Source organism: Uncinocarpus reesii, genomic scaffold, assembly GCF_000003515.1.
Source record: "Uncinocarpus reesii 1704 scaffold_3 genomic scaffold, whole genome shotgun sequence".
Lineage (NCBI taxonomy): Eukaryota > Fungi > Ascomycota > Eurotiomycetes > Onygenales > Onygenaceae > Uncinocarpus > Uncinocarpus reesii.
Genome location: NW_003052498.1, coordinates 3,448,846 through 3,476,828, shown reverse-complemented (window position 1 = coordinate 3,476,828; position 27,983 = coordinate 3,448,846). Strand labels below are relative to the sequence as shown.

The following is a 27,983-nucleotide window of genomic DNA, read 5'->3' as shown; positions in this document are numbered from 1 at the left end:
CCCCCAAGTTCGATCAATTCCCTTGTGTTTCCAAGATTAACTGAACTGACATGACCAGATAATCAGGGCTCCGATACCCGACGTGGCACAGTCACCGTGTTCATGAACATCCTTGGGCAGTGTGGTACACTTTTGGGAACAAATGTGTTTCCGGATTCAGATAGACCTCGATATGTGATGGGTCAAGCAATTTGTGCGGCGTTCATGATGTTTAATGTCATCATTGCTCTAGGCTTGAGAACATACCTGGTCAATCAGAATCGTAAATTGGACCAGCAATATGGAAAGCTCGAGAGGCGTCAGAACCAGGAAGATCAAGAGAATGCGCACCAGATCATTGCGGAGGAAGATTATGGGCCGGATTTTCGATATGTAATTTGATACCTTGAAGTAGGACTCGTCGACCTAGATGTCCAATTGGGCCTGGCTGGGTTTTAGGTGTAGGCTGCCGTCCTTGATCCACTGATTCTGACCAAGTAAAGTCAGTTGAAGGCCACCGAAAGAGATGGACTTGGATCCTGATCAACTTCCTTGACGATTGGGAGGTTGGCAGATTCCATGACAAGGAAGGATTTAGTTATACAGTCATGCCAGTTCCTAGGAAGGTTAGAAATAGAATAGGTTTGCCGAGAAGAGAAGAGCATCTTATTCCTGTCGTTTGAAGTCAAGCCCTCTGAGCCTGCCTGGGACCACGGGGGTTTCACGGACGTTGCTCTGGAGGACGTTGAGCGAGGTGCTTGAGGTCGACGGTTTCAAAGGTGATGTTGCACGTGACATAGATGAGGCAAGGCATGCCAAGCCCCTTCCAGAAATGTTACGTATCGCTCCAAGTGAATTCTCGCTTGGTCTCCTTTCATCGTCTCAACGCTCTTGCGATCCTGCGTATTCTCTTTCGTCGGCGACTGCGGTATCTCTTACTCTCTCTCTGTGTGTCCGTTTGGCGGTTCTCCCTATCCCAGAGCCTCTTGATCGTTAGCTGTTCTCCCAGGACATCACCCTCGTTGCCTGCTGCCTCAGCGTCTACGCGCGATATCCACATCCGTCACCATGGCCGACCGTGACCAGCCCTACGATCCCTATATCCCAAACAATTCGAATCCAAATGGGGGAGGAAACAGCGGGAATCAGAGAACCGCTGCGTTACAAGCGGTATGTCGCACGATCCCTGTATTCCACATGAGCAGATGGCACGGCCTCACGCCCTGGATCAAATGCCTTGCTCAACTCGAAAGGATCCGCAAACCCAGCCTAGGACTGAGTAGCTTTAAAAGATACTGGCGTGATGGTTTATGAATGCAGCAAAAGCTATTTCAGCTGGATATGACTTCGACACTTGTATTAGTTGTGATGCTTGCCCTAGCACTGACGGTTTTAATTTCTGTTAGCAAATCGACGATACTGTCGGGGTGATGCGCGAGAACATCAACAAGGTCTCGCAGCGCGGCGAACGCTTGGATTCGCTTCAGGATAAAACGGATAACCTGGCTGTTTCTGCTCAAGGATTTCGCCGGGGAGCTAATCGGGTTCGCAAGCAGATGTGGTGGAAGGACTTCAAGATGCGGATATGGTTGATTGTTGGCATCATCATTCTGCTTGTAATCATTATCGTTCCGAGCGGTATGCTTCCATATACTACATGGGCTGTGTTCCAAGTTGACCTTGCTGACTTGGATGCTAGTGCTCGCAACGAAAGGAAAATGAGCTCTTTTCACTTTGCTAATTCCGACCCATACCTCCTCCTGCGCTTTCCGCATCTTGCGCTGGTGCTCTTTGCACGCCTGCTCTCGGCTACGTTGATTGACCGAGTTTCATGCTGTGCTCGGTTGCTTCTACTGTTTCCCGTTTGTTCTCGTTTGGCGCACTCCTTTCCGGCTCCGTGTTGTGGTTGTCTAACTGAGCCACGAATTGCCTGGGCCCTTCATCCTTTTTTTCCTTTTGATTGCTAGCTCTTCGGGGGAATGGGTCTTGTAAATGATACTCTGGGTGCTTGTAACTGCATTGCGATGTTTAGTTTTGTTATAGGGATTATTTTAATGACTTATTCGCCTATTATTATGCCTTTATCCATCATGAAAGTAGCCGCACATTTGCCCAAAGCCAAAAAATATAAAATCTGAATGGAAAAATTTGATATCCTTTTGACTTTTGGGTTCATCAGGCCACAAAATAATTTTTGGAGACGCGGTACCAGAGTTTGAGTTGCTCGCCATTATCATTCTAACCACCTGAGTCACAGGTGCGAGATCAGAAATTTCTTAAAGCACTCAATGGTAGCAACTCCCCATTGAACTTCAACCCCCAAACCATCCAACCCTCGCATGCGTGCTTCAGCCTTTATTTATTCAACAGACTAAGCTGCCGCATGCGGGTTGACAAAATGCTACCAGTTCCTCTCCTTGTGCGGGGAGGTGCCCGAGCTGCACGTCTCGGCGTTGCTTCCACTCGTTTGGCCAGATTATCAGCAACGGTCCCCTGTTTGGGACCCCAGAGACGCAAATACTCTCCCCGGTCCGAGCCCTACCTCTCGACGCGTTCGACCGTCGTCCAGCTTTTGAGCAACATTGGTTCGAAGCGGGAGGTGCAACAGTACTTGTCTCACTTCACCTCCGTCTCTTCCCAGCAATTTGCGGTCATCAAGGTCGGCGGTGCGATTATAACCGAGCATCTACAAACTCTATCCTCCGCCCTTGCATTCCTGAACCATGTCGGTCTTTATCCTATCGTCGTGCACGGCGCCGGTCCGCAGTTGAACAAGCTGCTTGAGGCTGCAGGCGTTGAGCCGCAGTTCGAAGATGGAATTCGGGTGACGGACGGCAAGACTCTGGCGCTGGCCAGATCGCTCTTCCTGGAGGAGAATCTCAAGCTGGTGGAGGAATTGGAGCGGCTGGGAGTCAGAGCGCGACCGCTGACAACGGGTGTTTTCTCGGCGGATTATCTGGATAAGGAGAAATATGACCTGGTTGGCAAGATCAATGGGGTGAACAAGAAGCCAATTGAAGCAGCTATCAAGGCTGGGTGTCTCCCCATTTTGACGTCAATGGCAGAGACGCCGGAAGGCCAGGTCCTAAACGTCAATGCCGATGTTGCTGCCGGTGAGCTGGCAAGGGCGCTCCAGCCATTGAAGATTGTGTACCTGGCCGAAAAAGGTGGGCTCTTCAACGGTGATACCGGCGAAAAGATTTCTGCTATCAACCTGGATGAGGAGTACGACGATTTAATGAAATTGTGGTGGGTTCGCCATGGCACCCGCTTGAAGATCAAAGAGATGAAAGAGCTACTCAATGATCTTCCGCGCACATCAAGTGTTGCCATCATCCATCCTGCCGACCTTCAAAAGGAATTGTTTACAGATACGGGCGCCGGGACGTTAATTAGAAGGGGTAACAAGCTTCTCGTCAAATCGTCCATCGATGACTTTGAGAACCTCGATGCGCTTCGAAATGCGCTTGTTCGAGATCGCGAGGGACTAGATGCCCAGACAGTTGTTGATAGGTACATTCAGTCTCTAAGAGATGGCGAGTTCAAAGCATATTTCGACGAGCCCATGGACGCTCTGGCAGTCGTCTTACCTCCTAAGGAAGGATCTTCCTTCTCGCGCTTGGCCACGCTTACAATTACGAAGGCCGGTTGGCTCACTAACATCGCGGACAACGTTTTTGCGAGCGTCCAGAAGGATTTCCCCAAATTGGTATGGACAGTTAAAGAGGACGATGAGAATCTGACTTGGTTCTTTGACAAATCTCAGGGTAGCCTTAACCGCGATGGTGAAGTCTTGTTTTGGTCCGGCGTCAACAGCCCACAGGAAGTTGGCGAGCTGGTACAAGAGTTTAGCAAGCGTGGAAGCGATATGTTTGCAGATACCAATACGGCCCAGAAAATCCCGGCTTCCGCTAAAACTGGCGTGAACTCAGCTTTTGGTCAGCAAAAACGGACGTTTTCAACTACAAGCTCAAATGCACGTCGCGCATATTTGGGCCGGCAAATGGGAGTCAACACCCAATCCGTTCGAGCATATACTACGACCAACCCGAACCCTCCCCTTGGTAAGAAGAATGCATCCAACACACAGCCGTCCAGGGTAGCACTTATTGGCGCTCGGGGCTACACCGGCCAGGCGCTCATTAGCCTTATCAATGCGCATCCGTACCTGGACTTGCGACATGTTTCCTCACGTGAGTTGGCGGGTAAGCCGCTTCAAGGCTACGACAAGCGCTCTATTACGTACGAAGAGCTCAGCCCCGATGACGTTCGACGTATGGCAGCCGAAGGTTCCGTTGACTGCTGGGTTATGGCACTTCCCAACCTTGTCTGCAAACCGTATGTTGATGCTATCAATGAGGTCGACAAGGAGAAGGCCGTTGTCGTAGACCTAAGCGCGGATTACCGTTTTGATAGCAAGTGGACATATGGGCTTCCAGAACTAGTTAATCGAGGGACCATTGCACAGGCTAAGAGGATTGCAAATCCAGGGTGTTATGCCACTGCTGCTCAACTGGGTATCGCGCCATTGGCCCCATTTTTAGCTGGCCAGCCAACTGTCTTTGGCGTTTCTGGCTACTCCGGAGCCGGAACGAAACCCAGCCCCAAAAACGATGTTGCAAACCTGACGAACAATATCATACCGTACAGTTTGACAGACCACATTCACGAGAAGGAAGTTAGCTCGCAACTTGGTGTCGATGTTGCCTTCATTCCTCACGTGGCCGTTTGGTTCCAGGGTATTCACGTATGTATTGCTGATATCTCTTCTTCGTCACCGGCATGTATTGAGCCATATTGTTGACCCTTGTACTAACTTGCAACGTTCAATAGCAAACCATCAGCATGCCATTGCAGCAATCTATGACTTCTCGTGACATTCGCAACCTCTACCAAGATCGCTACGCTGGAGAAAAGCTGGTCAAGGTAGTTGGAGAAGCACCTTTGGTCAAAAATATTGCCGGCCATCACCACGTTGAGATCGGCGGGTTTGCCGTTCATTCAAGTGGCAAGCGAGTTGTGGTTTGCGCCACCATCGACAACCTCTTGAAGGGTGCTGCAACACAGTGTCTTCGTAAGTCACATATCATTCTATACCAACTCAGAGACATATATATTAACATTTGTTATCAGAAAACATGAACCTTGCGCTTGGATACTCGGAGTTTGAAGGGATACCTGACGAACAATAGTCGGCGGCCTAGTACTTGTATGTTTTCATGATTTGATCTAAGGCATTTGAAATTAGATCCTAGTATTTTTATTTTTCCTCTCGTCTTGAATGTTACCGTTGGCCTTGATTCCGGATGTCTTTTTCTATTTCGTTGTGCGTAGATGAGCACATACCCCCTGAGTGTTATTGTTTTGATATGTATGCTAGAGGTTTACCCTCTGCAAGTTGGCTTTTTATGGGGTCCATATCTGGTTACGATCTAGATTTGCTTTTAAGCAGTCCTTCTCGAGACGGGGCGTATTCAAAAATTTCGGCAAAAGAAACTGTATAGACAGTCAATAGCGAACCCGGGTTGAATAGCACCAAGACGTTTACATGTCGTCCGCTCAATGGAGTACTCTCAGCCTCGGGTGAAGCACTGTAGAATGCGATATCATCTTATACCCTTTTAGGTACGGCCTCCTACTCCTCGCAGTCCCTGGCCTCCTTATCATCCCGTGACTCTCACCTGACCCGTCCCCTTTCCATTTTGGGAATACGCGTTCCACCCCACCAGGCAGCTCGTCGACTCTCTTTTTTCTCGCGGAATCTGTTGCAATGCCTCACTTCATCCAAGCTACATCTTGCATCTGCCAGCGGTCTTCGGTTGCGACATTATAATATTTGACCCAAGTGTGGTGTCTTCATGTTGTCCTATATAACTATGCGATAGACAAGAGCAAGTATCGCCAAATATCGAATTTATACACGCATCTACAAGGTATTGAGAGTGGGTAAAGGGAAAGATGTTTTATAGCCATGAAGGTATGTTGGCCTCGTTCGGCACATAACCCCGATTATTAAAGGAGATTGTGCCCTAATCAGTGACAAACGAGTATAGTCCTCACGTCGCGTGAGCATGGGGTTGCTACGATCTGGTACGTCCTAACTAGTTTTACTTGATACGTTTCCGAGACTCTATACCACCTAGTTAACCGAACAGTTGGTTAATATAGGCTCGTTGCGACCCTCGGATCTAAATCGACAGCAAGAAAAGTAAACCGCAAAGCAATACTGGACGTTGACGTATCGAAAGCGTGCGGGATGATTATACACCCCGAGGCACCTATGGCTTTGCGATTGCAGGGGAATTTGCTGTACCACGCCTGTTGCTTGATTTCACCTGTCGTTTTGTGGAATGCTGACTTGTCGTGCACACGTAGTTATGGCGTCTCAAAGGTTTATAACCAGCAATGTGGATATATACTCACAGATGCACAGGCTGTCAGGGACCGGATGATGACAATGTTGAAAGTGGTCCACGGGGGCAACTTGGATCCAGATGCAGGGAAAGCAAGGTAGTAAAAGCTCAAGTTCACAACAACCATAACGTAGGCTAATAAAGGACTGAGGGTATAGGCCCGACCAGCTGGTGCTGCCCGAAGACCCAACATTCGTTCCTGGGCTTATGCTTCCCGGTTTGAATGTCGACTTGTCCGCCCTCGATATCACAACTGTGCTAGAGACTCCGCGGAAGATGTCTAGCCTCCTTTCAAGTTATTTACATGGGTCGAATAAATCAAGCTTTCAAAGAGAAATTCAATTGCAACTCTCCTCTTCACAAGTGGGAACTGCTGCCTTTGGCTTACCGAGTCAAATCAGCAGTGCCCAAAAAGGGCCTCAGGTGGAGCTCCCAGCCTATTTAGAAGAGGGCGGGGTGTTGTTGCAACCGGATTTTGAATTTGATGCTGAGGGCAACATTATTGAGCTGCCACTGAAAGGAAACTCCGATCGTATTGTTATACATGAAACTGAAGAGTATAACGACGTTGAAATGACTGGTGCAAATCAAGCTCGCCTCACAAATATGGATCGAGCAGATGAGGTAAGACAATCAACAGCAAATTTTGGCGCGAGTTCGCTGATGTTCCAGTAGTTCGAGGATTTACCTATGTTCGACGTGGGCATGGACCTTCCCTTGGGCGAGCCACCTTCAAATCAGCGCCACAAGGTAGATGACAAGCCTAATGACATAGATGCCGTCCCCCCCGGCCAAAGTGAGGCACATATGCCGTTAAAGAAACGGCGCCTTAGAAATATCGAGGCAGATGACCTTCCAGAACTTAGAAACTCCGACTTAGCCCAGTGGAATTCTGATTATGCCCACAACATGGCATGTGCTGTCAAAATGAAAAAGAATAATAAGCTTGTAACAATAGCAAAAAGGAATGCCGCGTTTTGCGTCTTGGGAGTAGGGATCGCTGCTGTTGGTCTAGGTCTCGGCGCTTCCTCCGTTCCCCATCCACTCGACATTTTCTCCGGGACCAGGCTTTTAAGTGCATTAACGGGAAAGAAGATTCAGGGTCTGCGCCGTAAACGCGACCGGAGTTCCGCCAACGGGAGCGATACTGATGAATTCGAGAGGAATGTGCGCCAAAAGACCAAAGATGGCGAAGTGGGCCGTTGGGCAGGCAGTGAAAACGGAGAAATTGTGCCATTTGATGTAAGTTCAAAGTTCTGTCAACCATCGTTAATCCGCTCCCCATTAGAATACTTATAAGTGCAGGACATTGAGATAGGTCGACATGCACCCCCTTCGCTTCAAGATGATGCATCTTTGCAAATGCCATGGAATGTCACTGCTTCGGTCCACAGTTCCTTTCGAGGTTCATCCATCGCAGGTGGACATTCTGGCGTCAACTCTGCGTTTCGTCCAGGATCGGATGCCCTGATTTCCGGTTCATTCGCTGGTCGAAGAGGTCGACTAACCAGTGCAAGTCCACTTGCGGGCCGTGGAGGGATGCGGAATGCTTTGCTAGGTCTTTCTCTTCAGGAAGATGAGGAGCTGGGTATGGATAGCTTCGCCGGGGTAGACATGGAGAGCGTTGTCGGCGACATCACTCGAGAGCAAAATATAGGGATGAGCTCCCCAGCAGCCGCCCGAGAAAAACATGCGGAGCCTCATTGGTTCTTAAGCAACCTGGATCAACAAACAGTGAATTTCCTCGAGTACGTTAAAAATCGCATTGCAGACATAACCAATGCAACAACCGATGGAGAGCTTCATCCGGAGATTTCCTTTGATTGTCTTCTCCTGCCGGCCTCGAGCAGTAGGATTGTCGCAACCCAAGGTTTCTTGCATGTTCTGATTCTGGCGACCAATGGGGCATTGCGCGTCCGCCAAGATGTTGATATGGGCACTGCAAGGGGATGTGACGACGCTGGGGAGATCATTCTGTCCATGCCCAGCTAAAGCAAGTCTTCGTCTGCCGGATTGCAAAGTCCAGCTTCCTGAACTAGATCTCTTTGTCATTGTCGTTTATTGCTCAAGGTTTGTCCATTTCCAGTAATCTCTGACGCGGTGAGGTAGGTGATAGTTATCGAGATGTCTGTGCCATTTATTGCAAGTTGTCCCTTGATGTTTCGTTTGCTATATAGTTATATAGATATAATCCCCTGAGAGTCGTCGTACCCAGCCCGAGTTCATTATCAGATTTTGCACTTTGTTCTGGCCTGTTTCATACCAAGATCACGCACTGCCACACTCTTCGTGGATGACGCTAGCCCCCCGGACTGGCTGTAATCTATCTTTCATCGCCCGTACGGCCTGGGCTCTTGTTGTCCCTGGCGGCTGGTGCTGGTGTTTCTGATACCTTGTATTGTCGATACACGGCGCTTCATCTGCATCCATCTTGGGTCTTGGCAAGACACCCAGGCGATCCTGTTGCTGGAGGATCCCGTCTCCGTCAACGCTCGCGCTGCATTTCGTCTTCCTCTCTAGTGCTGTGAGATTCTATCGTTTCTTGCCCATCTCATCATTCACTCGTTTATTGCTCGCCGCGCTTCTCCGCCTTTCTCACGCCCGTTCGAGTCGTTTCCAACACCCCTCTTCCAACCCCCCTAATCGCATTGCGAATCCCCCCAAGTTGTCGACAAGTTGGGACCCATTACGACGAGTTTACTAGGCACTGCGTGCTTCTTTACTTCGGACACAGGACCATAACCTTTCGATCGTTTTTCCATCCGCATCGTTCCGGAAGTTTCAATTTTAGATTTGGTGACAGTTATCTTCTCCTCAGGAGAGACGCCAATAGCCACATGGTTGATTAAGCAGACGACCAGATATATTACTCGAAGCCGACGGATAATTGTTCGTGGTTTAGGCGCGTACAGCTTCACATAAGCAGTGACGATGATATTCCCTTCACTCTCTTCAAACCGGCCAAGTTCAGCATGTTCACGGCTGCTTGTGACGATACTGTTGGGAGTCCAGACGGTCAATGCATCTCTTAACTTGGACCTGAATAGTCCACGTGAGTTATGGAAAATTTTTATATTATCCAGGATGAAGATTCTAACTTGGCCCGCGGACAGAATCGATCAAAAATGCTGCTAAGACCGTAGCCGCCGGAATGGTAAAATATTACACCGGATACAAACCGGGAGATACGCCAGGCAATTTGCCCGATCCATATTACTGGTGGGAGGCTGGTGCTATGTTTAGCTCTCTGATCGATTACTGGTACTTTACGGGCGACTCGCAATATAACGAAATCACGACCCAAGCCATGCTCCATCAGGTTGGAGATGACAACAATTATATGCCCCGAAACCAGACCTCAACGCTTGGAAACGATGACCAAGCATTTTGGGGAATGGCCGCTATGTCTGCTGCAGAAAACAAATATCCCAATCCTCCAGCTGACAAGCCTCAGTGGCTTGAACTGGCCCAGGCCGTCTTGAACTCTCAAGTGCCTCGCTGGGACAATCAAACATGCGGTGGTGGCTTGAGATGGCAGATCTTCACGTTCAACAAAGGTTATAACTATAAAAATTCTATTTCCAATGGGTGTTTTATCAATATCGCTGCTCGTCTTGCTCTCTACACAAAAAACGAAACATACGCCGATTTGGCAGAGCAGTATTGGGAGTGGATGGAAGCGATTGGATTAGTCAGTCCGACTTCCCAAGTTTTTGATGGCTCAGATGTGGGCAAAAACTGCACCGAGCTCTCCCATATTCAGTGGACCTATAACAACGGGGTTATGATGGGCGGAGCTGCCGCTCTGTATAACTTTGTACGTCCCTTCCTTTTCACATAGTTTCTCATGTGTTGACTCCTATATGGCTGACTCAACTGTCCCCAACAGACAAACGGTGCTGAAATCTGGAAAAGGCGACTTGACGGACTTATTGATGCGGCAAGCATTTTCTTCTCGAAAGATCCGCCGAATGTTATGACCGAAGTGGCGTGTGAGGGGAATGGGAAATGCAACGTTGATCAGCGATCATTCAAAGCCTACCTGGCCCGATGGATGGCGCTGACAATGAAGATCGCCCCTTTTACTCGCGAGAAACTCCTGCCTAGGCTCCAAGCCTCGGCGAGAGCGGCGGCGCTGCAGTGCAATGGACCTGACAATGCGTGTGGGTTGCGTTGGACCAAGGGCGCTGCGTACGACGGCTCTACAGGTGTCGGAGAGCAAATGGCGGCGTTGGAGATCATTCAATCCAATTTGATCGATGAGGTTGCAGGACCGGCCGACAACACGACTGGTATCAGTAAGGGTGACCCAACCGCTGGTACCGGAGGTGACCCGGTGTATACGTTTAGCGACATCACGACGGGAGACAAAGTCGGCGCTGGTTTCTTGACGAGTGTGGTCCTGATTAGTATCCTTGGTGGAGCATGGTGGATGGTATCTTAGAGGTCGATACTTTGCTGTGAATAATGACTTTTTTTCCGTGCTTTGTCTTTTCACTATTTCTTTGAGTGTGCCCGGTCTCGAATCGGTTGCTTTATATGCTTTTGCAAGGTAATTTATGGGGAAATTTGGGATTGGGAACTCTACTGAGAAAGTCCGTTCAGTTTATACACGGTTTGTAAGTAATTCTTTGATGTTTTTGACCTCAGTCCATCCGGTATCCCGGCATTTCTTGTACATGTATCATTTCTTTGTTCGCCTTTTTGTCTTTTCACGGTGTATGGAGTGTAGAGTGAGCTGAAGGATCTCAAATTATATACAATAGCCCCATACCTTGTGATGCGTGATCATCAGCGGTTATAAATTAAATCAAATGCCTACCTGTATCCCTAATCCAAGAGCAACTTCCATCATTAGCCTTTCTTGACGATAGTCGGTTCTGAGATTTTACTCCTCCCCCTTGTTAGTGAGGGTATAAACACGCCGTACGCCGTTCAAATGTCCCGCTTCACGGATTCGAAAGAGCCCCCTGCTAGCGAAGCCGAGAGCGTAGAGGAAGTATATTGTACAGGCCAAGATGGCGGATTTTGAAACCATTCTAAATCTTGGAGGTTGTTTAACGGTGCTGGGGTTACCCGCAGAATTCCAGAAGAAGGTTTCTCATCGTATATTATGATTGTGTCGTGCTCTCAACGGGGTTCTCAGCGGCGGCCTTCTTCGCGGCAAGAGCGGCTTCTCGTTGTTGTTTCTTCTGAAGCTCCTCGGCCTCTTTGGCTACGACCCAGACTGCAGAGAGAAAGAGGAAAGAAAATCCCGTTAATCGATGACCGACGAGCCTAGGGAACGCTTCGTTTTGGAATAGAGGAAAGGGGCTTTGCGGGAAACGGGCCAGTGGTGGGGGGAATGGGATGCCATACTGGGCTTGTCAGACTTTGAGTATTCCTTCAGCTGTGTAACGAAGTCGTCAAACTCCTTCTGTCGTCTTTCCCGGTTTTCCAGATTCCGCTTTTGGAGGTCGGGATTGAATCTCTGGGCGAGGATTGTTCCTCCGGGTTAGCATGGAGCTCGACCCCGTTGCGCGGGGTGTAAGGGAGTACCTGGAAAAGCTCCTCCTCTGTTGGGCGAACGTAGTTGACAAACATTGGGCCACCGATGCAGAGTATCGCTCCGCTATAGAAATCGGGGGTGTTAGCAGCGAAGACGGGGTGGCTTTGGGACGGCAGCTTACGCTCCAAGCATTTTGAACCATTTCCCGGCGCTCATTGTTGCGGTCTTGCCAAAAAAACGCGACAAGTAACCGAGTCCGGGGATATTGATTGCTCACTGGCAAATGAAGCGGCAGGTCGAGAAATGCGGCTTGCGATGAAGCTGAAGTTGTCCGCCTGTGGCGCAAAAGGTGATGAATCGTCACATGATCCAGATGTTTACAATGTTCTAACTTAACTATCCAACTACATGGTAGAGATAACATCTTCTCATTCAGTGAGTTCTAATACAGAGACTTTGGAGAGAATTTGAAAGAAGTTTGCTACTATTCATGAGAAGCAAAGTTCTCTTTTATTCTCACCATGAATGGCAGCCCGCTTCTAATCCAGCCGGAAGGAGCCGTCAATTTTATCGCCCTGGGATCAGCTGGGGCCGTGTTTGAGGACAGCAACGGACAAGTCGTCAAAACAGCTCTCAAGCACGATGTCAAGGGTTGCAGCCAGCAGGTTATCGAGCATACCCGGCATATAGAGTCTATCTCGGAAATATGCATCGAGCGCGAAAAATCCATTTACAAAGCACTGCCGAAGCATCCTCGCATTCTTGACTGTCTCGAAACCAAAGAGAAGAGCCTCCATTTCCCATTTTACCGGCTAGGAAATCTCCGTGAATATATACAGCACAACGAGATAATAGACAGCCATATCCGGGATCAGTGGGTCGAAAATGCCATCGATGCCATCGCCTTGATACATGCCCATGATGTGACCCATGCTGACATTAGCCCACGTAACTTTCTTGTGGCCGACGACCTATCGATCAAACTGTGCGATTTTGCCGGATCGGCCATGGGCGACTTGCAGCCCTTGGTTGAGGAAGAAGACCGGTACCGAATGGCGCCGCTGTCGCCACGGAATTTCAAGACTGATCTGTTTGCCCTGGGATGCTTGATCTACGAAATATCCACGGGGAGTCGGCCCTACGACAAGATCGACGACACTGAAGAAGTCGAAAAGCTTTACAAGGCGCGGATGTTTCCGAAACTTGATGACGTTAAATATCGGAATATCATCTACAAATGCTGGACATGCCAATATGAAGGTGTGGAAACACTCTGGAGTGACTACCGCCACTGCACTTATCAGGCAGATGCTGGAGGGGAGCTTGCAGCACAATGGAAGTACGCACCGTCAACTTTACTTGAAAATTGACATATGACAATAGTGCTAGGTACTATTGGTGTTGGTTCTGCTTGGATACGGTTCAATTGGAAGCGAAATTAGCGATGAATCTTTCTATCAGTTGCATATACCCATGTCTAATAATTAGCTCTACTCTCATCAAAATGTTGTTCCTCGTCTTTAGGTGCTTTACTGAAGTAGAGGAAGTGTGATACAACATTTCGTTCAGGAGGATGTGGCAAGTCCCGTTTTCTGCCTATCCTTCCTCATTATCCCCAGGTTACCTATGCACAGGCACCCATCATCACAAGGAATTTAAGAGTCGGCAGGAGGGGGATCAGATGATTTCTTGCGCAGTACCGAGTACATATATTGCACCCCTATCAGCTGCATGGCGAATTGAGTCAAGAGGCAGATGATAGAACAAAAAGAACTGAATACATATTGCTCATAACTACTGGTACAATATGCTACATTTCATCATCATCTTAGATATAACCAGGTAAGAAACAACAATGCAGGCTAATAAAAACAGGCAAAAAATCATAAAGGGCTCCCAAAATGCCGAACAAAAGTAACCATCACAACCCTGATCAAAATCATTGCTAATATTCATTTAATTTCAGCATCTTCCCTACCAACCTCCTCTTCGACGGCTTGTCTCGACCCCTCTCGCGGCCCTCTTGGAGCTCCTGCAACGCATGCAGTAACATCCCAGCATCAAAAAACCCATCTGCACAGAAGCTGTTAGCAACCACACTGTGAAACAGCAAAAGCTGAGGAGGGATGGAAAAAAGAGACATACAACCACCCATGCCATCATCCTCCAAAAACCCACTCTCCGTCAACGGCGTATCGATCTCACGCGCCACCGAATCCGTCCGGATCAATCTCCCCCTCCGGGGCGTTCTCGCACCCGCATCAAGCCTTTCCAGTGCGACATTCGGCGCGGGCACAGCACTCGGCCTATCGCTAGGGGGTGACAAGGCCCGCAATAGTTTCCGGATTTCCAGCAGATACGATTCCAGGGTCTGCATGAACCGGCTGGTCTGTCGATGCTTTGACGAGGCGCAGATGGAGATCGAGTCGTCTTTGATGATGTATCCGATGCCGAAGCCGTCGCCGGAGGTGGGCCCGAAGCCGAAATGGCGCAGGGAAGGGTTCCCGCAGTTCGAGGTGGACAGGATGGTGCTGTTGATCTTGTCCCAGCCGGGATCGTTGAAAATGGCAGGGATGGTCGGTGCTGGGCCGTATCCGTTTCGAGAGCTGAGAGAGGAGTATCCGTCTTCTGAGGGGCTGGCCGATGTTCGAATTGGCGAAGTGAGTTTAGGACTGCTTTCATTGGGGTTAGGGCAGCTGTTGGGGCTGGAGCGCCCGCTGCTCATAGCGTTTTGCCTGTCGTCATAGGAACGCTGCCAGAGCGAGTAGAGTGCGTACAGATGGCGGTCGTGGCCTTGACCCATTGAGCACTCTTTGGTGACTGCAGTATGTTTCTGAGTGGCCTTTCTTAACGCATTTATCTTTTCTGCCGCGGGATTGTCGCCCTAAAATGTCTTTACAAACTCGACCGACTCCAGAGACACAGTGCGGATGGCCTCGGTGCGACTGTGCAAAAAGGGTTTTGGTCATGGCTGGCTCATACGTATTTTCGATGCGGCTGTACAGCCCTAGTAAGGCGGCCTGGAAACGCCATTTTGCACGAATGCATCCCGGAGAGAAACTCATTGACGTGATGAAATTTCTTTTCATAAAGCGCCGGAAATCTCAGGGCCTTCAGACTCATGCTGATGCAGCAAGGTCGGCGAGATGGGACCTCGGCGGATTCGTACGGCAATGGCTTAGTTCCGGGATCCCAGTCCCATTTCAGCTGTGGTGGATTCTCGTGCTCGCATTTCGATAGGCATCCGGCTTACGCTTAGCGGGGGTCGGGCCAGTCGACGCCCACATACTCGGCGCCTGGCCGTTGATCGTTTTCGCAAAACGGAGGATGGTATCTGTGAAAACGTCACTCGCAAATCGAAGAACCGTGTGCCCGTCGACACCAGTATGTTCGAAATTGATCCCAGCGCTACCATTCTGGCAAACAATGATCTGGAGCTTGTCGTACCATCGATTGATGCAGGTGCCGATCTGGACTCCCTTGACCACTTCGCTTGTTCCGCAAAGCATATTGCCGCAGACATCGCCGATGCTCGAGGGCTCCGTGTGGTCTAGGCATACGACGAAAAGGGCAGAGTCAACAATATTCAGACAGTCAGTGTTATTGGGCCCCGACTGTCGGTTCAAAATGTCCCTCAGGCCAGACCATATTTTTCTACTTTCTGTGCTCAAAACGCCGATTGCTCCTTTGGCAGCCTCCTGGATTGGGGTTTGCTCGGCATCTTCAATGATCGCGCAGAGGTTCAGAGTGATGTCCTTTTCAGACATTATCGGATCATCATTCGCATCGAGAACGTCAAACCAATAGAATTGTCCACGGCACATGACGACGAGGTGCTTGGACGAAGAATCTTGGCCAATAACACACCCGTTGTCCGTGGGTACTCTGGCCGTACCAAACAGTCTGGAATATTGAAACATGCACAGAGGTTTTCCGCGTATCGTATCTGGAGTCATTTCTTCTCTCCTTACCGCGCGCACAAAGGACAGAGCGGAGACGACCAAGGAGGCTGCTCTCGTCGCTTGATGGTTCCTTGCAGGAGTCGGGTCATCTTCCAAAAGGAAAAAGGGGTTCAAATTGAGAACGACAGCTAACCTACAGTTAGGACTGTCGGAATAAGGGAGATGAACAGTTGCACTCACGATTATCATAGTTTAGATAAGAGTCGTACCCTGAGGTTCATTGATCAGCAGTCCATTCCATGCCATGATATAAAGTCAGGGGTACATACAAAATTCCTCGATATAGCTCGTTTTGGATGACGCGTAAAACTTCAACCTATCCTGCAGTTCCGGCCCTTCGGCCTTGAGGAACTCCTGTACCGCCTCCTTCGTCTCCTCGTGCTCTCTTGGGCTCTGCAGCGGCGCCAGGCTATCCAGATACTTCTTGCACGTAGACTCCAGATCTGGTATGGGCAGCTTCGGCAAGGCCGCCTGATGCGAAAAAGTCACTCCTGAATGGTCCGGCGAGAAAGGATGCTTCTCCTTGAGGGGGGAACTATTTGGGCCCGGAACACCGCCGGAAGCATGGGGGTGCCGACTGGGCTCTTCGATGGTGCCGAGTGGTTTCGGCATGATGAAGAAACGGGCTGGATGGGACGAGTGAGACATTTGTAACAGCCGATAGATAGGGCAAAAGGCTCTCAAGAAGACAGAATGGCTCTCAAGCGTACTGGGCAGCGATGAAGGTGGGTATGGAGAGGAGGCGCAGAGCGCTGCGGTAGAAGTAATGGCAATCGTGCAGGCAGTAAGCTGGCATTTGCAGGAGACGTTGAGAAAAACCTGGAAGGGGGGAGTAGTGGTATCAAGAGGCTGCCACCCGCAGGATATTGTGGGATCGTGAGGATGTCGGGAGGGGAGAGGAGTCGCACAGCAGATATCGATCCTTATATAAGGATAGATGGACAGGTGACCCCATGCCGGGCATGTGAAACTGCAGCCTGCCTCTCTTCCCGCTGCAAGGACAAAGGGAAGCACAGGGAGGGCAAAAGAGAAGAAACAGACGGTCTGCTTACTTACAATGCGAGACTAGCAGCGATTCCCGTTGAGATCGTTACTGGACGTGTAACTAGCACCACGGCTAATCATTCATGTCGGGGCAATGGAGAGTGTCATTCGAGGGCCCATCAGATCATCGGTGATAATATCGAAAGTCGACCACAGCCGCCGGCTCGAGTCTGGAGAATATATCGCAGTCGTCTCCATCGCTCGCCACCTCCAGGAGCAAAAAGTTGGTTCAGACGAGGGACGACGCCATCAGCGGGCTTTCCCGCCACTTATTAAGCACTCCATTTGTCCGCGCGCAACAGGAGGGTTCATGGTGTGCTGGATGGGATTCTATCATGCTCATCTATCAAGATGACGTTTCTCCCCACAGGACGGAAAAAAAGGAGATGTGTGGAGTTTGAACAAGCATCTCGCGCTCACCCACTAATAAGAATTAGAATCGATAGCGGCCGACTTCCGATGGCGAATCCGAACCAGAGAAAGACTGTCCAGTCGGTAAAAGAAAACGGGCAGAGCCGTGCTCCCTTTGGCCGAAAAGACTGCTGTTTACTGGGGATGGAGTAGAAGGGAGCACGATACAACACTGGGACTACGTCTTAATTCGGGAGACTGGCCAGGCTACGATTTACACGCGAGTTCATGGGCCGAAAGGAGATTGATAACTTTTGGTTCTTCTTTTGCACTCCCATATATCCTCTCCCTGGTCGCCCATGTTTACCCCTTCTCGCAGAATAAAAAAATCACTTGTGGAAATAAGATTCAAGTGGAAAAAGTGCGACCAAAGGTCAAGATATTTTCAGAGAAGTTCTCTCGAAAAAAAAAGGATGGAGGGGACATGCACGATACCGTGTGATCCCCGACCAAAGAGAAGAGAATCAAATGAGGCACAGGTCTGAACGGTACGCTCTCCGTCAAATTTCCCCCCTCCCAAACCGACCACTGTCGAGAATAAAAGAGAAAAGCTGTTGGTGCGCCCCTGGATGTATGACTGGCGGTGGAAGGGGAGGTGTCTACCAAAGAGCCGAACGAACCGTGCAAGAATTGAAAAAAAAAGGCGAAGTCCAAGTGAAATTCGGGAACCGTGAAAAACAAACTCCCAAAAAAGATATTTGCGCAAACACTGGAATGAAGACAACGGTTTGAGGACCTAGCCTTGTTTCTATACGAGACCATTCCTGCAAAATACATTCAAGAAGGGGAAAAATAGTGAGGAGGGGGCATCAAGCGACACAGAGGCCCCCGCGAAGACGGCCCAACTGTCTAGGCCGTGACGGTGGGTTTACCCAGTGGCCTCTGGACATTCTCAGCGTATCTCCCGGCGTAGTTGCCTAGCGACACGTTGCTGTTAGAGACAAAATCCCGGGATGAGGAAGGGAACGGCTTACCTGGCGGGCCATAGTTGCAGACGATGAAATCAGCATTGTTCACGGTGGAGCCAGAGCTTGCAACGCGCAGCGAGGGGCAGCGCTTCGTGTAGCAGGCAACCTTGGTGGTGCTCTTCCAGACAATCTGGGTGAAATGGCCCCAGGCGTGGAAGTTGCTGCGCGGGTTGGCCAGGCCGTACTCGTTTTCGAACAGGGGAGCCTCGCCGTTGTACATGGCGTTGGTGATCATGGAGGCGATGTTGCTGAATCCGCCCTGGTAGCCGATGTTTTGGCCGTACCCTCCGCCACCGTATTCACTACACGCTGCGGTTAGCACAGATCGCAGGAAGGGGGCTTTTTTCTGTTGCTTACGTGTTGTGTCCATAGACACAGGTCTCGGCGAGCTGCCGGGCGCTGCTTTCCAGATCAGTCGACCATTCCAGGGCTGGGGCGGAGTGGTTGGAACGGTGGACGTTGTGATGGTAGAGCACCACGCCGCGGTAGTCGTCGTCGGCGGGCGGCTTGGGCTGGGGGTCGTTGGGGGGCGGCGGTGGCGGCTGCTCGGGCTCGTCACCCTTGGGCGGCTCGGGGGTTGATGAAGGGGGAGGAGGTGGTGGTGGTGGAGGAGGAGGAGGAGGAGCGGCGGAAGTAGGCGCAGGGGTTGGCGCAGGCGGCGGCGGAGGTGGCGGCGGAGAGGGGCGGGGCTTGGGGACGGGGGGATAGACGACCTTGCCGGGCCACTTCCACCACGGGACCTTGTTCTGGGCGGGCGGAGGAGTGGGCGCGGCAGCTCCGCCGGCGGTCACATAGACGGTCTTGGTGACGACGGTCAGGTCGGTGACATAGGCGCGCTTGTCGACGGGGGAGGCCAGGGCGCCGCCCACGCAGAGAGCGGCAACAAGGGATGAGTAGCGCATGGTTTTGCAAGGGGGATGTGTGGTTCACAGGTCAACTGTGCGGTCAATCAACGCTTCCACAGGAATATGAAGGTACAAAAGCCAACCCGGTTGGTGAAAAGGTGATTCTGGGCCAGGCAGAACACACCGGAGAGAGGTCTGAGAGAGGTAATAGAAAAAGGAGCGACTTGCAGCCTGGGGACACTTTTGAAGGAGTGAAAAAGTGCACGCAAGCAGCAGAACAGGCGAAGAGAGAGAGAGAGAAAGCGTGTGTACAACAAGTTAGCCCGGAGATGAAGGGCAGCAAGAGGCTTTAATATAGTATATCGCGCGCGAATTCATTTCCTCCCGAAACAACGAAACAAGCCGAACTAGCAGGCTAGCGGCAGGGCATCCCTGGGTTCAATCCCATCCTGAAACACACCAGGACCGCCGCCCACAAACTCGGAGGGTTTTTCCAGCTGCCAGCGCCAGGCGTGGTGGACGGGTTGAAACACGTCGTGGCAGCCGGCATTGCAGCGACAGCGTGCATCTCGGCGGTTATCAGTTGTCTCCGTAGTTGCAGTTTGAAGACAGTAACTAATAGCTAGATTACTGACTGTCTGCAGTAGTTATCAGTTTTACAGTCATGAAAGCAAGGAGATCGAGATTCATCGCAGACCCGCTCGCCAGCCGCGTCCAGGCCTCGACTTGCAGCTCGAAATTGGATCCGATGGATCTCTCGGGCTATTCGTCGGGGAGGGCGGTCGCCCCGCTGGTTGAGCTGTGCTCGAGTTAATGAACGAGAATCAAATCATCGCGGATCATTCTTCCGAAACAACTCCAGTCCACAGCGCAATCGAACGAGCTCATCTCCCGTACCGTCCAGCACAGGGGTCGACAAGAAGTCTCCGAAGAAACGGAGCTCTCCCCTGGATCATCCATGTACAGTGTTCTTTCGACAGTTGTATTATTATCTACAGTTACGGAGTATGATCTATCAAATGAGCGACTGGCTCAACGGCTTCGTTTCTCGTGTCACGCAACTCCAGTTGGTTGCTGGACAGTGGTTCCCATGTGTTTCGACAACCGAGCACAACTCCATCCGGACAGCGAATGGTTATCTTTGCACGACACACCGATCACAGTTCATTGTTTGATATTAAACTAATACCATGTACCTATGTACAAATATCAACAACACTGGCACTTTTTTCCTCATGCCGTCGGGAGATCGACCGTTCGACACACGCCCGTCTCACACACCAGCAAAAAGTTCTTCCCGCCCCGGACGTCCTTCAGCAGCACATTCCGCTCCCGCAGCCACGACGACTCTCCCGCACCGCCCGCCCGCACGTCCACCAGCGCCAGAACCGCCGCACTCGTCGACATCGCCATGCCCGCTTCCTCGCGCATCGCCTCAACCACCGCCGCCCTCGCCGTCTCCTCGTCGCGTCCAATCACGCCAATCACGCTCTTGACGCCCACCTCCAGCCCGACAACCACGTCCAAGACACCCACAAACAGGAATGGATGCTGCAGGATCTCTGCCGCGAACGCGCTGCACGTTTGCTTGGCTAGCACACTGTACGACTCGTCTTCCAGCAGCGACCCGAGCCGCACCAGGTTCTGCGCAATCACCCCGTTCGTCGACGGGGTCGCCGCGTCGGTGCCCGTCTTGAGCCGGAAGAGGGGGCCCGGCACATCCCCCGGCATGTTCTCTTGCGTCATGTAGTACCCGGCCGGCGTGCTTCCGTCCGCGGCCATCGCGAGGAAGTGTGTGTTCATGTACTCTGCGTCACAGGTGAGCAATCGGCATAGCACCAGAAAAAGGGGGCCAAGAAAAAAGTGCATTCGGCTACTTACTCTGGAGCTGCTCAGCGAACCGCAAGTAGCTATCGTCAAACGTAGCCTCGTACAGCTGAATCAGCCCGGCAGTGAGATACGCATAATCGTCACCGAATCCAGGAGTCTCGCCTCTGACGCCATCACGGTACACGCGCCAAAGCTGGCCCGTGTCGGCGTCAAACAGCTTCTCTTTGATAAATGCGGCTGCTGTTGCAGCGGAACGCCGACAGTGCTCCGCCTTGTCCGGGTCGATTCGGTCCAAAAGGACGCTGCACTTGGCCAGAGCTCCGATGGCGAGCCCGTTCCAGGAAACAATCACCTTGTCATCCAGGTCTGGCCGCACCCGCTGCGTGTCTCGGAACTCCTGCAGCTTCTTTCTCGACGACTTGATAATCCGCACCACTTCATCCTCACTCAGCCCCAGATCCTTTGCAATGTGCCTCGGCGTCGCTTTGATGCTCAACACGTTCTGGTTGATAAATTCATCGTGAGGGTCATACCCGCGCGCCACGTTGCCATCCGGGAGAACCCCCCAATGGCGCGCGCAAACCTCGGCGTCTCGTTGCCCCAGGATTTGCTGCATTTCCTTCAGCGTCCACACGTAGAATGCACCCTCTCGTTTTTCCGTATCTTTCGGCGTTGGAAGACTATCTGCGTCCTCTGATGAATGGAAAGCACCCTCTGGTGATAGCATCGGTGGGCTAGTCATGTACGCCACAATATCATACACTGCTCCCAATAGTTCGGGGTCCTGCGTGGCCTCAAAGCAGTCGACGTAGACATCCAGCAACTGTGCCTGGTCGTAGAGCATCTTCTCAAAGTGCGGCAAGCTCCAGTCCGCCGTCACACTATATCGAGCAAATCCGTGCCCGATTTGGTCATGGATGCCTCCTCGAACCATCTGCAAAAGGGTTTTGGAGACCATCTCCGTCGCCCGCGCGCATTCCTCCTGGCCAACGATATCCATCACCGCACCAGGGTAGCGCCCCAGGCGGAGAAGGAAACTCAGATTCGCCGGCGTGGGGAATTTCGGCGCCCTGGAGAATCCACCGTTGACCGGATCATAACGAGAGACAAAGTGCTGATACGCCTCTTCCAAGAGCTCTACCTCCAGATCCTCTTCGCCCTCGCTGTCAGGCCGTCTGAGGTGGGTCCCCTCTTCCGCAAATTCTCGAAGCTGCCTGGTAATCTCTTTGGCGCTCTCCATGCATCGTAGCTGCTGGCTGTTCCACACGTCCCTCAGCTTCTCCAGAATGTCGACAAACGTGATCGGCTCTTCGCCGCCCAGTCGCGGCACTGAGCTGCTATGCGGCCCTGGCCAGTACGTCCCGCCGAAGACGGGTTCAAGATCCGGAGTGAGGAAGACGTTCAACGGCCACCCACCCGAACCGGTGGTGGCCTGAACATAGTTCATGTAGACTTCGTCGATATCCGGCCGTTCCTCCCGATCGAGCTTGATTGGGATAAAGGATTTGTTCAGAATCGCAGCAACCTCCTGCGACATGAACGATTCCTTCTCCATCACATGGCACCCTACTCAGATGTCAGCTGCGGGGCATTTCGAACAACATTTGCGCGGGATACTGAGCAGTAGTTACGCACAATGGCAAGCGGAGTAGCCGATGCTCAAGAAAATGAGCCGGTTAAGCCTCTTTGCGAGGTCAATCGCAGCTGAATCCCATAATTGCCATGCAACAGGATTGTTCATATGTCCACGAACCTAAAGAAAGGTATTTAACACGTTTCCAACCCTTTTCTTTCTCTTTTTTTCAATCTGGCGGGAAAGAGGGACATACGTATGGCGACCGGCTTTCCGATAGCCGATTGACAAGTTGGGATGACGCAGGTGGCTCAGCAGCCATTTCAGAGGATCGTCGATGCGATAAACTCGCCATCCCTGGTGTAATGCGATTGTAATGGGACTGTGAAGTCGGCCTGAGCAGTGGTTGAGCCCTTGGGAACCGATCCCCAGACAAGTGGCTGCTCGGTCTACACCATGCAGTGGGGCCTTGTCGGCGGATAAGGTGTGATGCTCGCTTGAAGAGAGAAATGGTGAACAAAGGGCACGAACCCAGACGCTAGATATCAAGATGTATATTACCTTATGCAGATTTTGTTTCTGTTACTTTCAGTGGCCGGCAATGCGCAAAGAGTGAGTGTTTGTATATGTTTTGATCCGGGGGAAAGGCCAGACACAGGGAGGTTGACATCATCGCTGCACGTGATTCTACTTATGGATGATAGAGTATACAAGGTGATGAGATGTTGATAGCTTTTGGATTTCTAAAAGTGCTCAGGGAATTATCTGAGGAAATCCACGTCTGCACAGATTCATCTCACAGCATTAACCGTCATCAATCGTCATTTAGTAACTCATCCAACTCCCGCTCTTCGTCCGCGGTTAACATCGACTGTCCGCGCGGTGGCTCTTCGTCCTCCGCGGCAGCGCCGCTGGCCTCTAGTTTTGCCTGGCGAATATCTTCTGGGCGTAAAGACCACTGTCGAATCGTAGCATCAATACTGACGCTAACCACCTTTGTTCCAAGCAACACCAGGCCAGTGACTTCTTCAAAATGGCCCGAGTAGGTATGATGGAGTTCGCCAGTCTTGATTCATCAGCATGGGCCCCGGGTTCAAAGTGGAGGGGATGGAACTCACTGCTCGATTCCACACACGTACTTCCTCGTCGCGACATGCAGTGACCACCCACCCGCCGGCCTCGTGTACAGCGACGTCCCGTACAAAGTCGGGATGCTCCATACTTAGCTCTGATTTCCACCCATTTTCTCGTGCCAGGCACTTTGCAGTCTTATCGGCGGAAGCAGTCCACAGGTCGCCATCTTCATCGAAAAGTAGCTTGTAAACGCTCGTTTCGTGCTCAAGGATGGACTCTGCCACCGTCATGCTTCCTGCATTTATGGGTATGCGAAAGCACAAAATTGTGCGGTCACTGCCCGCACTGAACACGGTGATGGAAGTACTATCGTCCGTCACAACGGGATCTTGAGCCAGACTCTGAATCCCACGGCAATGATTCTGGGAGACATGGAGGATTTTGCCGTCCGAGATATCCCAAACAAGTACATCTGCATCTGCACCACCGGAAACAAGGAGATTACGGCCTGCAGTATTCGGGCATAGAACGGCTTTCACAAAATCGTTGTGGCCAACATATTTGCGTCCCGCTTTGCGAGTTTTCACGTCCCAGCTCCAGATGCTTTTATCCCAACATCCAGCAAATACCGTCCTCCCATCAGTGGAAAAGCACAGGCTGGTCAGCGGTGCCGTAGGTCCTCTGTAGATTGCGGTCGTTTCGCTTGTCTGGAATGTGCCTCTTTGTTAGATTCCTTCGCGGGAACAGCTGGCGCGGGGCATCTCTCGCTCACCCACTTCAAGCGCGACGACTCTCAAGACACCAGAGCTCTCCGCAACAAACACCGAATCAGTATTGAACGGATCGGCGGCAATCGCTAGAATCTTGCTGGGGAGTTTGATCGGACTGCCATTTTTGTTTCCGGACTTTCCAGCCTTCCGACGGCTGTCCTCTAAGGAGGCTCTGGGAGTTTGGAGAGTCAAATGGGGGGTAGACGCATGGTAGAGTAGTCCAACTAAACTCACGTTGTGTGGAAGAAATTGTCGGGGTTCGTCGACTGCATGGTACCGTCGAGATTGCCGACACTCCCAGCGAAGGAGGAATAATATAATTGCCAGTGTTGTGATGGGCAGGGCGGCGTTTGATCCTTCTGGTGTTCTTGTTGCAATATCCCTGCCAAGCGGGCACGTCTCGCCAGCCGTAGTTAGCTAAGCTGCACAAAATGGCTTTCTTTCCCAACCTTCTTCTTCCTGCACCTTTTGGCCATCACTCTCACCTCACATCTCTCCAATCCCCTAGCACCCGCTCCTGTGAAGCTGCTCTTCCCTTCTCTTCCTTTTCGCTTACTTTACTGCTGCTTATTGTTACTGCGTAAACTCGCTTCTCCCCATCCCGCTGCGCGTCTCTGCGCAAAGTCGTTAACTGCAACCATGGATATGAACCAGTTCATTGGGTATGTGGAGAGACCTCAATTCCTATCCACATCTTGGCTGATATATGGGCTTCAGGCGTCCTTTCAACTTGATCTCCAAGAGCGACATCCGGTAGGTCATTGTTCAACGTCGAAGCGAAGCGCTTCAGATACCTAACCACCCATCTTAGTTATGTCGGGACTTTGCACGAAATCAATCCAGAAGCCTCTACCATCGCTCTCGAAAATGTCATTTCACACGGCACGGAAGGGCGACGCGGAAATCCTGCTGATGAGATTGCCCCGTCTGCGAGCGTCTACGAGTACATTGTGTTCCGTGGCAGCGATGTAAAGGACATCAATTTTGCGGATGAGCCCAAGGACAACCCGCCGGCAGAACCGCCACAAATGCCAGATGACCCCGCTATCCTAGGAGTAAGTATTTTTGCTAATTCTGCCCTGCTCTGCTCAGAGTCGTCGGTGCCAATGTTGTCATCTGATGAAATACTACGGATGTAAATCACAGACCTGTTCTGAAGCGCAATACGATGTGGATATTTTCCGTTGCCTTCCTTCTGATTTGACATTTTGCGGCCGCCACTCTTTACCATATCCTTTGATTTCTGTTCGTCAAACTGACAATACGTTTTGTATCAGAGCTCCTCACGTCCTGGCCCTCCCCAGGGAGGAGCGGGCCGCGGCCAGCCAAGTCAATTTCCTCAGCCACCTCGTCAAACACCCCCCGGATTCCCCCAGCAACCGCCTTTCCCTGGTTATTATAATCCGTATGGTCAGCGCTTTGGACCCCCTGGCTTTCCACCTGGCCCCGGTTTCCCTGGCATGCCATACAACAACGGACCTCAGGGCTGGTACCCTCCCCCCGGCCAAGGATTTCCGCAACAACCTGGACATTTCCCTCCGCCTCCGATGCCAATTGGGCCTCCCCAGATTCAGCAAGGGCAACAGCAGCGTCCACCCACGCAGCCAGGTCCAATAGCACCGAGTATTCCCAAACCTACCTCCGAACTCCCAGTCGGCGAAAAGCCAGCGAACAAACCCTCGAGCAAGCCAACTACGCCGGCCCCAGCGCCTACCGGTGCAGCCGCACCACCAAGCGGGGCCCCTGAAGGGCCCGATACAAAGAAAGCCCAGTTGCAGCAGAAAGTCGCCAATGGCGGCCCGATCACCGCTCCATCGGCGCCCGCGATGAATGGTACAGCAAACGCCAAGCCTACCCAAGTCCCGCCCACTAAACCCGAACGAATCATGCCGGCAATCCCTATTTCGACTCCTGCAACAAAACCTCCCGTTCCAGTACCCAATAATGCTCCCATCTCGGGGAGCACTGCTCCGCAACCGACCATTCAAAACGGCCGTGCTCCTTCAGTAATGCAAGAGGCTACCAGAGCTGCGACGGCTGCTGTGGCTGCCGCGATGGCTAAGTTACCCCAACCTCCATCTGGCCAGACAAAACAGCCATCAGTCGAGGCGACTGTCGAGTCAGTAACCAAGAAGGTTGGCGACATGAAACCATTTGAAGGTGAACGCCCATCTCGTGGGGGACATCAGAATGCTCGCGGAGGGCGTGGTCGGGGCGGTTATCATCAGGCCCATGCCAAGAAAGTCGAAGTTCCGACCACGGATTTCGATTTCGAGTCCGCCAATGCCAAGTTCAACAAACAAGATGTTGTCAAGGAAGCCATTGCATCAGGATCCCCGCTTGCAGAATCTGAGGATAAGATTGCTAACGGAGTTCCGGCGACAAATGGTGCCGACGGAACAATGGCACCAAACGCAACGAATCTTGCGACTGGTATCGCATACGATAAATCGTCATCCTTTTTCGATAACCTTTCTAGCGAGGCTCGTGATCGGGAAGGAGGAGCTCGTCGTGGGCGCCGTGGCGAAGAGGAAAAGAAGAATATGGAAACCTTTGGACAAGGAAGTGTAGACGGAGGTTATCGTGGCGGGTTTAGAGGGCGTGGAAGAGGACGAGGTTACGGTCGTGGTCGAGGTCTGTATGGCCATAGGAATGCTGGTGGGCGTGGCCGTGGAAATCTACGCGGTGGACGTGAAGCTTCTAATGTCAGCGGCGCTCCTGCGCAGACATCATAATCAAGAGCCCTTTGAGGTTTCCCGGTCTGTTCTCCTCGGATGGCCTATTTTCCTCTACGACGTTCAGCCGGTGGCGAGCGGGTCTGATTTTCAAGGCGGCGTTGCACTTTTCACAGCGCGGCTTTCACCTCCTGTTGACTTTATTTGGGTTTCGTCAATCGAACACTTTTCTCTTTTCCCACTTTCGCTGAGGAGTTGGGGTGGATGGTCTCGGACTTGCTTAATTGATGAGCCATGCAGATGAAAACGCGTCGATGCTTTTATGTTATTGGTTGAATATTCTACTCCACAGTCCATGTTGAATGGCAACCTTTCCTGGTTCTTCCCCGTCTTACAAGTTTGCTGTTATTTGAGATTGCTTTTGTGTAGCATTGCGATATCTTTCTTGAGCTGGTATCCATAGTGTCTGCTCCCTTTTGATGGTTCAGGCTATTTGGTCGTTTGTCCTGCGTACCTGCAAGGACTCGTGGATTATAAAAATGCATATTAGTGGGCATGAGCCAAATGAATTCATGGGTCTGTACCATAGGGATCATCACCACAGTGAAATAAAGAAACGCCGTTTCTTGTCACGGCAGAAGTACAGCCACCTCGCATCGCATGTCCATCTCGTTGTCGTTCTTTTTGATATCCTAAATATATATATTCCCGTCTTTCACGTGTGCCTTGAATGATCTCCGACAAAGTCCACGGATTCCCGTCCGCTGATTGGCTGCCTGCGACAACCGCGGCTCACGCATCGTCTGTTCCAATCGAGCAGTCAAGCACGCTGGCCACAACGCTGGCTTTGTCGCAATCGACGACGACCGCTTCTACTGCCTCCGGGATTTAAAGAAGAGATCAATTACTCGACACGGCATAAACGGTCTCTACGCTCACCCTCTCTCTATC

General features: G+C 51.3%; 11 protein-coding genes across 11 annotated transcripts; 6 read left to right on the top strand and 5 right to left on the bottom strand.

The window, feature by feature from the left end:
* Nucleotides 1-1,047: 1,047 nt before the first annotated feature.
* Nucleotides 1,048-1,701, top strand: UREG_05959 (SNC2 protein; the record flags this gene model as incomplete). The annotated part of the gene is made up of 3 exons (XM_002585224.1): nt 1,048-1,149; nt 1,386-1,617; nt 1,679-1,701. The coding sequence occupies 3 exons, from the start codon at nt 1,048-1,050 to the stop codon at nt 1,699-1,701; spliced, it is 357 nt and encodes a 118-aa protein (XP_002585270.1).
* Nucleotides 1,702-2,377: 676 nt separating this feature from the next.
* Nucleotides 2,378-5,171, top strand: UREG_05958 (arg-6; the record flags this gene model as incomplete). Its single annotated transcript, XM_002585223.1, has 3 exons — nt 2,378-4,726; nt 4,813-5,053; nt 5,113-5,171. The coding sequence occupies 3 exons, from the start codon at nt 2,378-2,380 to the stop codon at nt 5,169-5,171; spliced, it is 2,649 nt and encodes an 882-aa protein (XP_002585269.1).
* Nucleotides 5,172-6,436: 1,265 nt separating this feature from the next.
* UREG_05957 (uncharacterized protein) lies at nt 6,437-8,384 on the top strand (the record flags this gene model as incomplete). Its single annotated transcript, XM_002585222.1, has 4 exons — nt 6,437-6,489; nt 6,551-7,016; nt 7,068-7,634; nt 7,698-8,384. The coding sequence occupies 4 exons, from the start codon at nt 6,437-6,439 to the stop codon at nt 8,382-8,384; spliced, it is 1,773 nt and encodes a 590-aa protein (XP_002585268.1).
* Nucleotides 8,385-9,364: 980 nt separating this feature from the next.
* On the top strand, nt 9,365-10,836 carry UREG_05956 (uncharacterized protein; the record flags this gene model as incomplete). The annotated part of the gene is made up of 3 exons (XM_002585221.1): nt 9,365-9,407; nt 9,506-10,209; nt 10,282-10,836. 3 exons carry the CDS (start codon nt 9,365-9,367, stop codon nt 10,834-10,836), a joined length of 1,302 nt encoding a protein of 433 aa, XP_002585267.1.
* A 667-nt stretch (nt 10,837-11,503) lies between these two features.
* On the bottom strand, nt 11,504-12,096 carry UREG_05955 (uncharacterized protein; the record flags this gene model as incomplete). Its single annotated transcript, XM_002585220.1, has 4 exons — nt 11,504-11,619; nt 11,751-11,862; nt 11,931-12,003; nt 12,062-12,096. The coding sequence occupies 4 exons, from the start codon at nt 12,094-12,096 to the stop codon at nt 11,504-11,506; spliced, it is 336 nt and encodes a 111-aa protein (XP_002585266.1).
* A 305-nt stretch (nt 12,097-12,401) lies between these two features.
* UREG_05954 (uncharacterized protein) lies at nt 12,402-13,250 on the top strand (the record flags this gene model as incomplete). Its single annotated transcript, XM_002585219.1, has 1 exon — nt 12,402-13,250. One exon carries the CDS (start codon nt 12,402-12,404, stop codon nt 13,248-13,250), a length of 849 nt encoding a protein of 282 aa, XP_002585265.1.
* Nucleotides 13,251-13,825: 575 nt separating this feature from the next.
* Nucleotides 13,826-16,454, bottom strand: UREG_05953 (uncharacterized protein; the record flags this gene model as incomplete). Its single annotated transcript, XM_002585218.1, has 6 exons — nt 13,826-13,953; nt 14,026-14,764; nt 14,863-15,128; nt 15,170-15,970; nt 16,023-16,052; nt 16,112-16,454. 6 exons carry the CDS (start codon nt 16,452-16,454, stop codon nt 13,826-13,828), a joined length of 2,307 nt encoding a protein of 768 aa, XP_002585264.1.
* Nucleotides 16,455-18,146: 1,692 nt separating this feature from the next.
* Nucleotides 18,147-19,167, bottom strand: UREG_05952 (uncharacterized protein; the record flags this gene model as incomplete). The annotated part of the gene is made up of 3 exons (XM_002585217.1): nt 18,147-18,214; nt 18,272-18,567; nt 18,623-19,167. 3 exons carry the CDS (start codon nt 19,165-19,167, stop codon nt 18,147-18,149), a joined length of 909 nt encoding a protein of 302 aa, XP_002585263.1.
* A 350-nt stretch (nt 19,168-19,517) lies between these two features.
* On the bottom strand, nt 19,518-22,835 carry UREG_05951 (uncharacterized protein; the record flags this gene model as incomplete). The annotated part of the gene is made up of 5 exons (XM_002585216.1): nt 19,518-19,748; nt 20,392-20,918; nt 20,992-22,506; nt 22,576-22,693; nt 22,770-22,835. 5 exons carry the CDS (start codon nt 22,833-22,835, stop codon nt 19,518-19,520), a joined length of 2,457 nt encoding a protein of 818 aa, XP_002585262.1.
* A 492-nt stretch (nt 22,836-23,327) lies between these two features.
* Nucleotides 23,328-24,629, bottom strand: UREG_05950 (uncharacterized protein; the record flags this gene model as incomplete). The annotated part of the gene is made up of 4 exons (XM_002585215.1): nt 23,328-23,579; nt 23,653-24,294; nt 24,364-24,529; nt 24,592-24,629. 4 exons carry the CDS (start codon nt 24,627-24,629, stop codon nt 23,328-23,330), a joined length of 1,098 nt encoding a protein of 365 aa, XP_002585261.1.
* Nucleotides 24,630-24,996: 367 nt separating this feature from the next.
* On the top strand, nt 24,997-27,092 carry UREG_05949 (uncharacterized protein; the record flags this gene model as incomplete). The annotated part of the gene is made up of 3 exons (XM_002585214.1): nt 24,997-25,019; nt 25,169-25,412; nt 25,635-27,092. The coding sequence occupies 3 exons, from the start codon at nt 24,997-24,999 to the stop codon at nt 27,090-27,092; spliced, it is 1,725 nt and encodes a 574-aa protein (XP_002585260.1).
* Nucleotides 27,093-27,983: the final 891 nt, after the last annotated feature.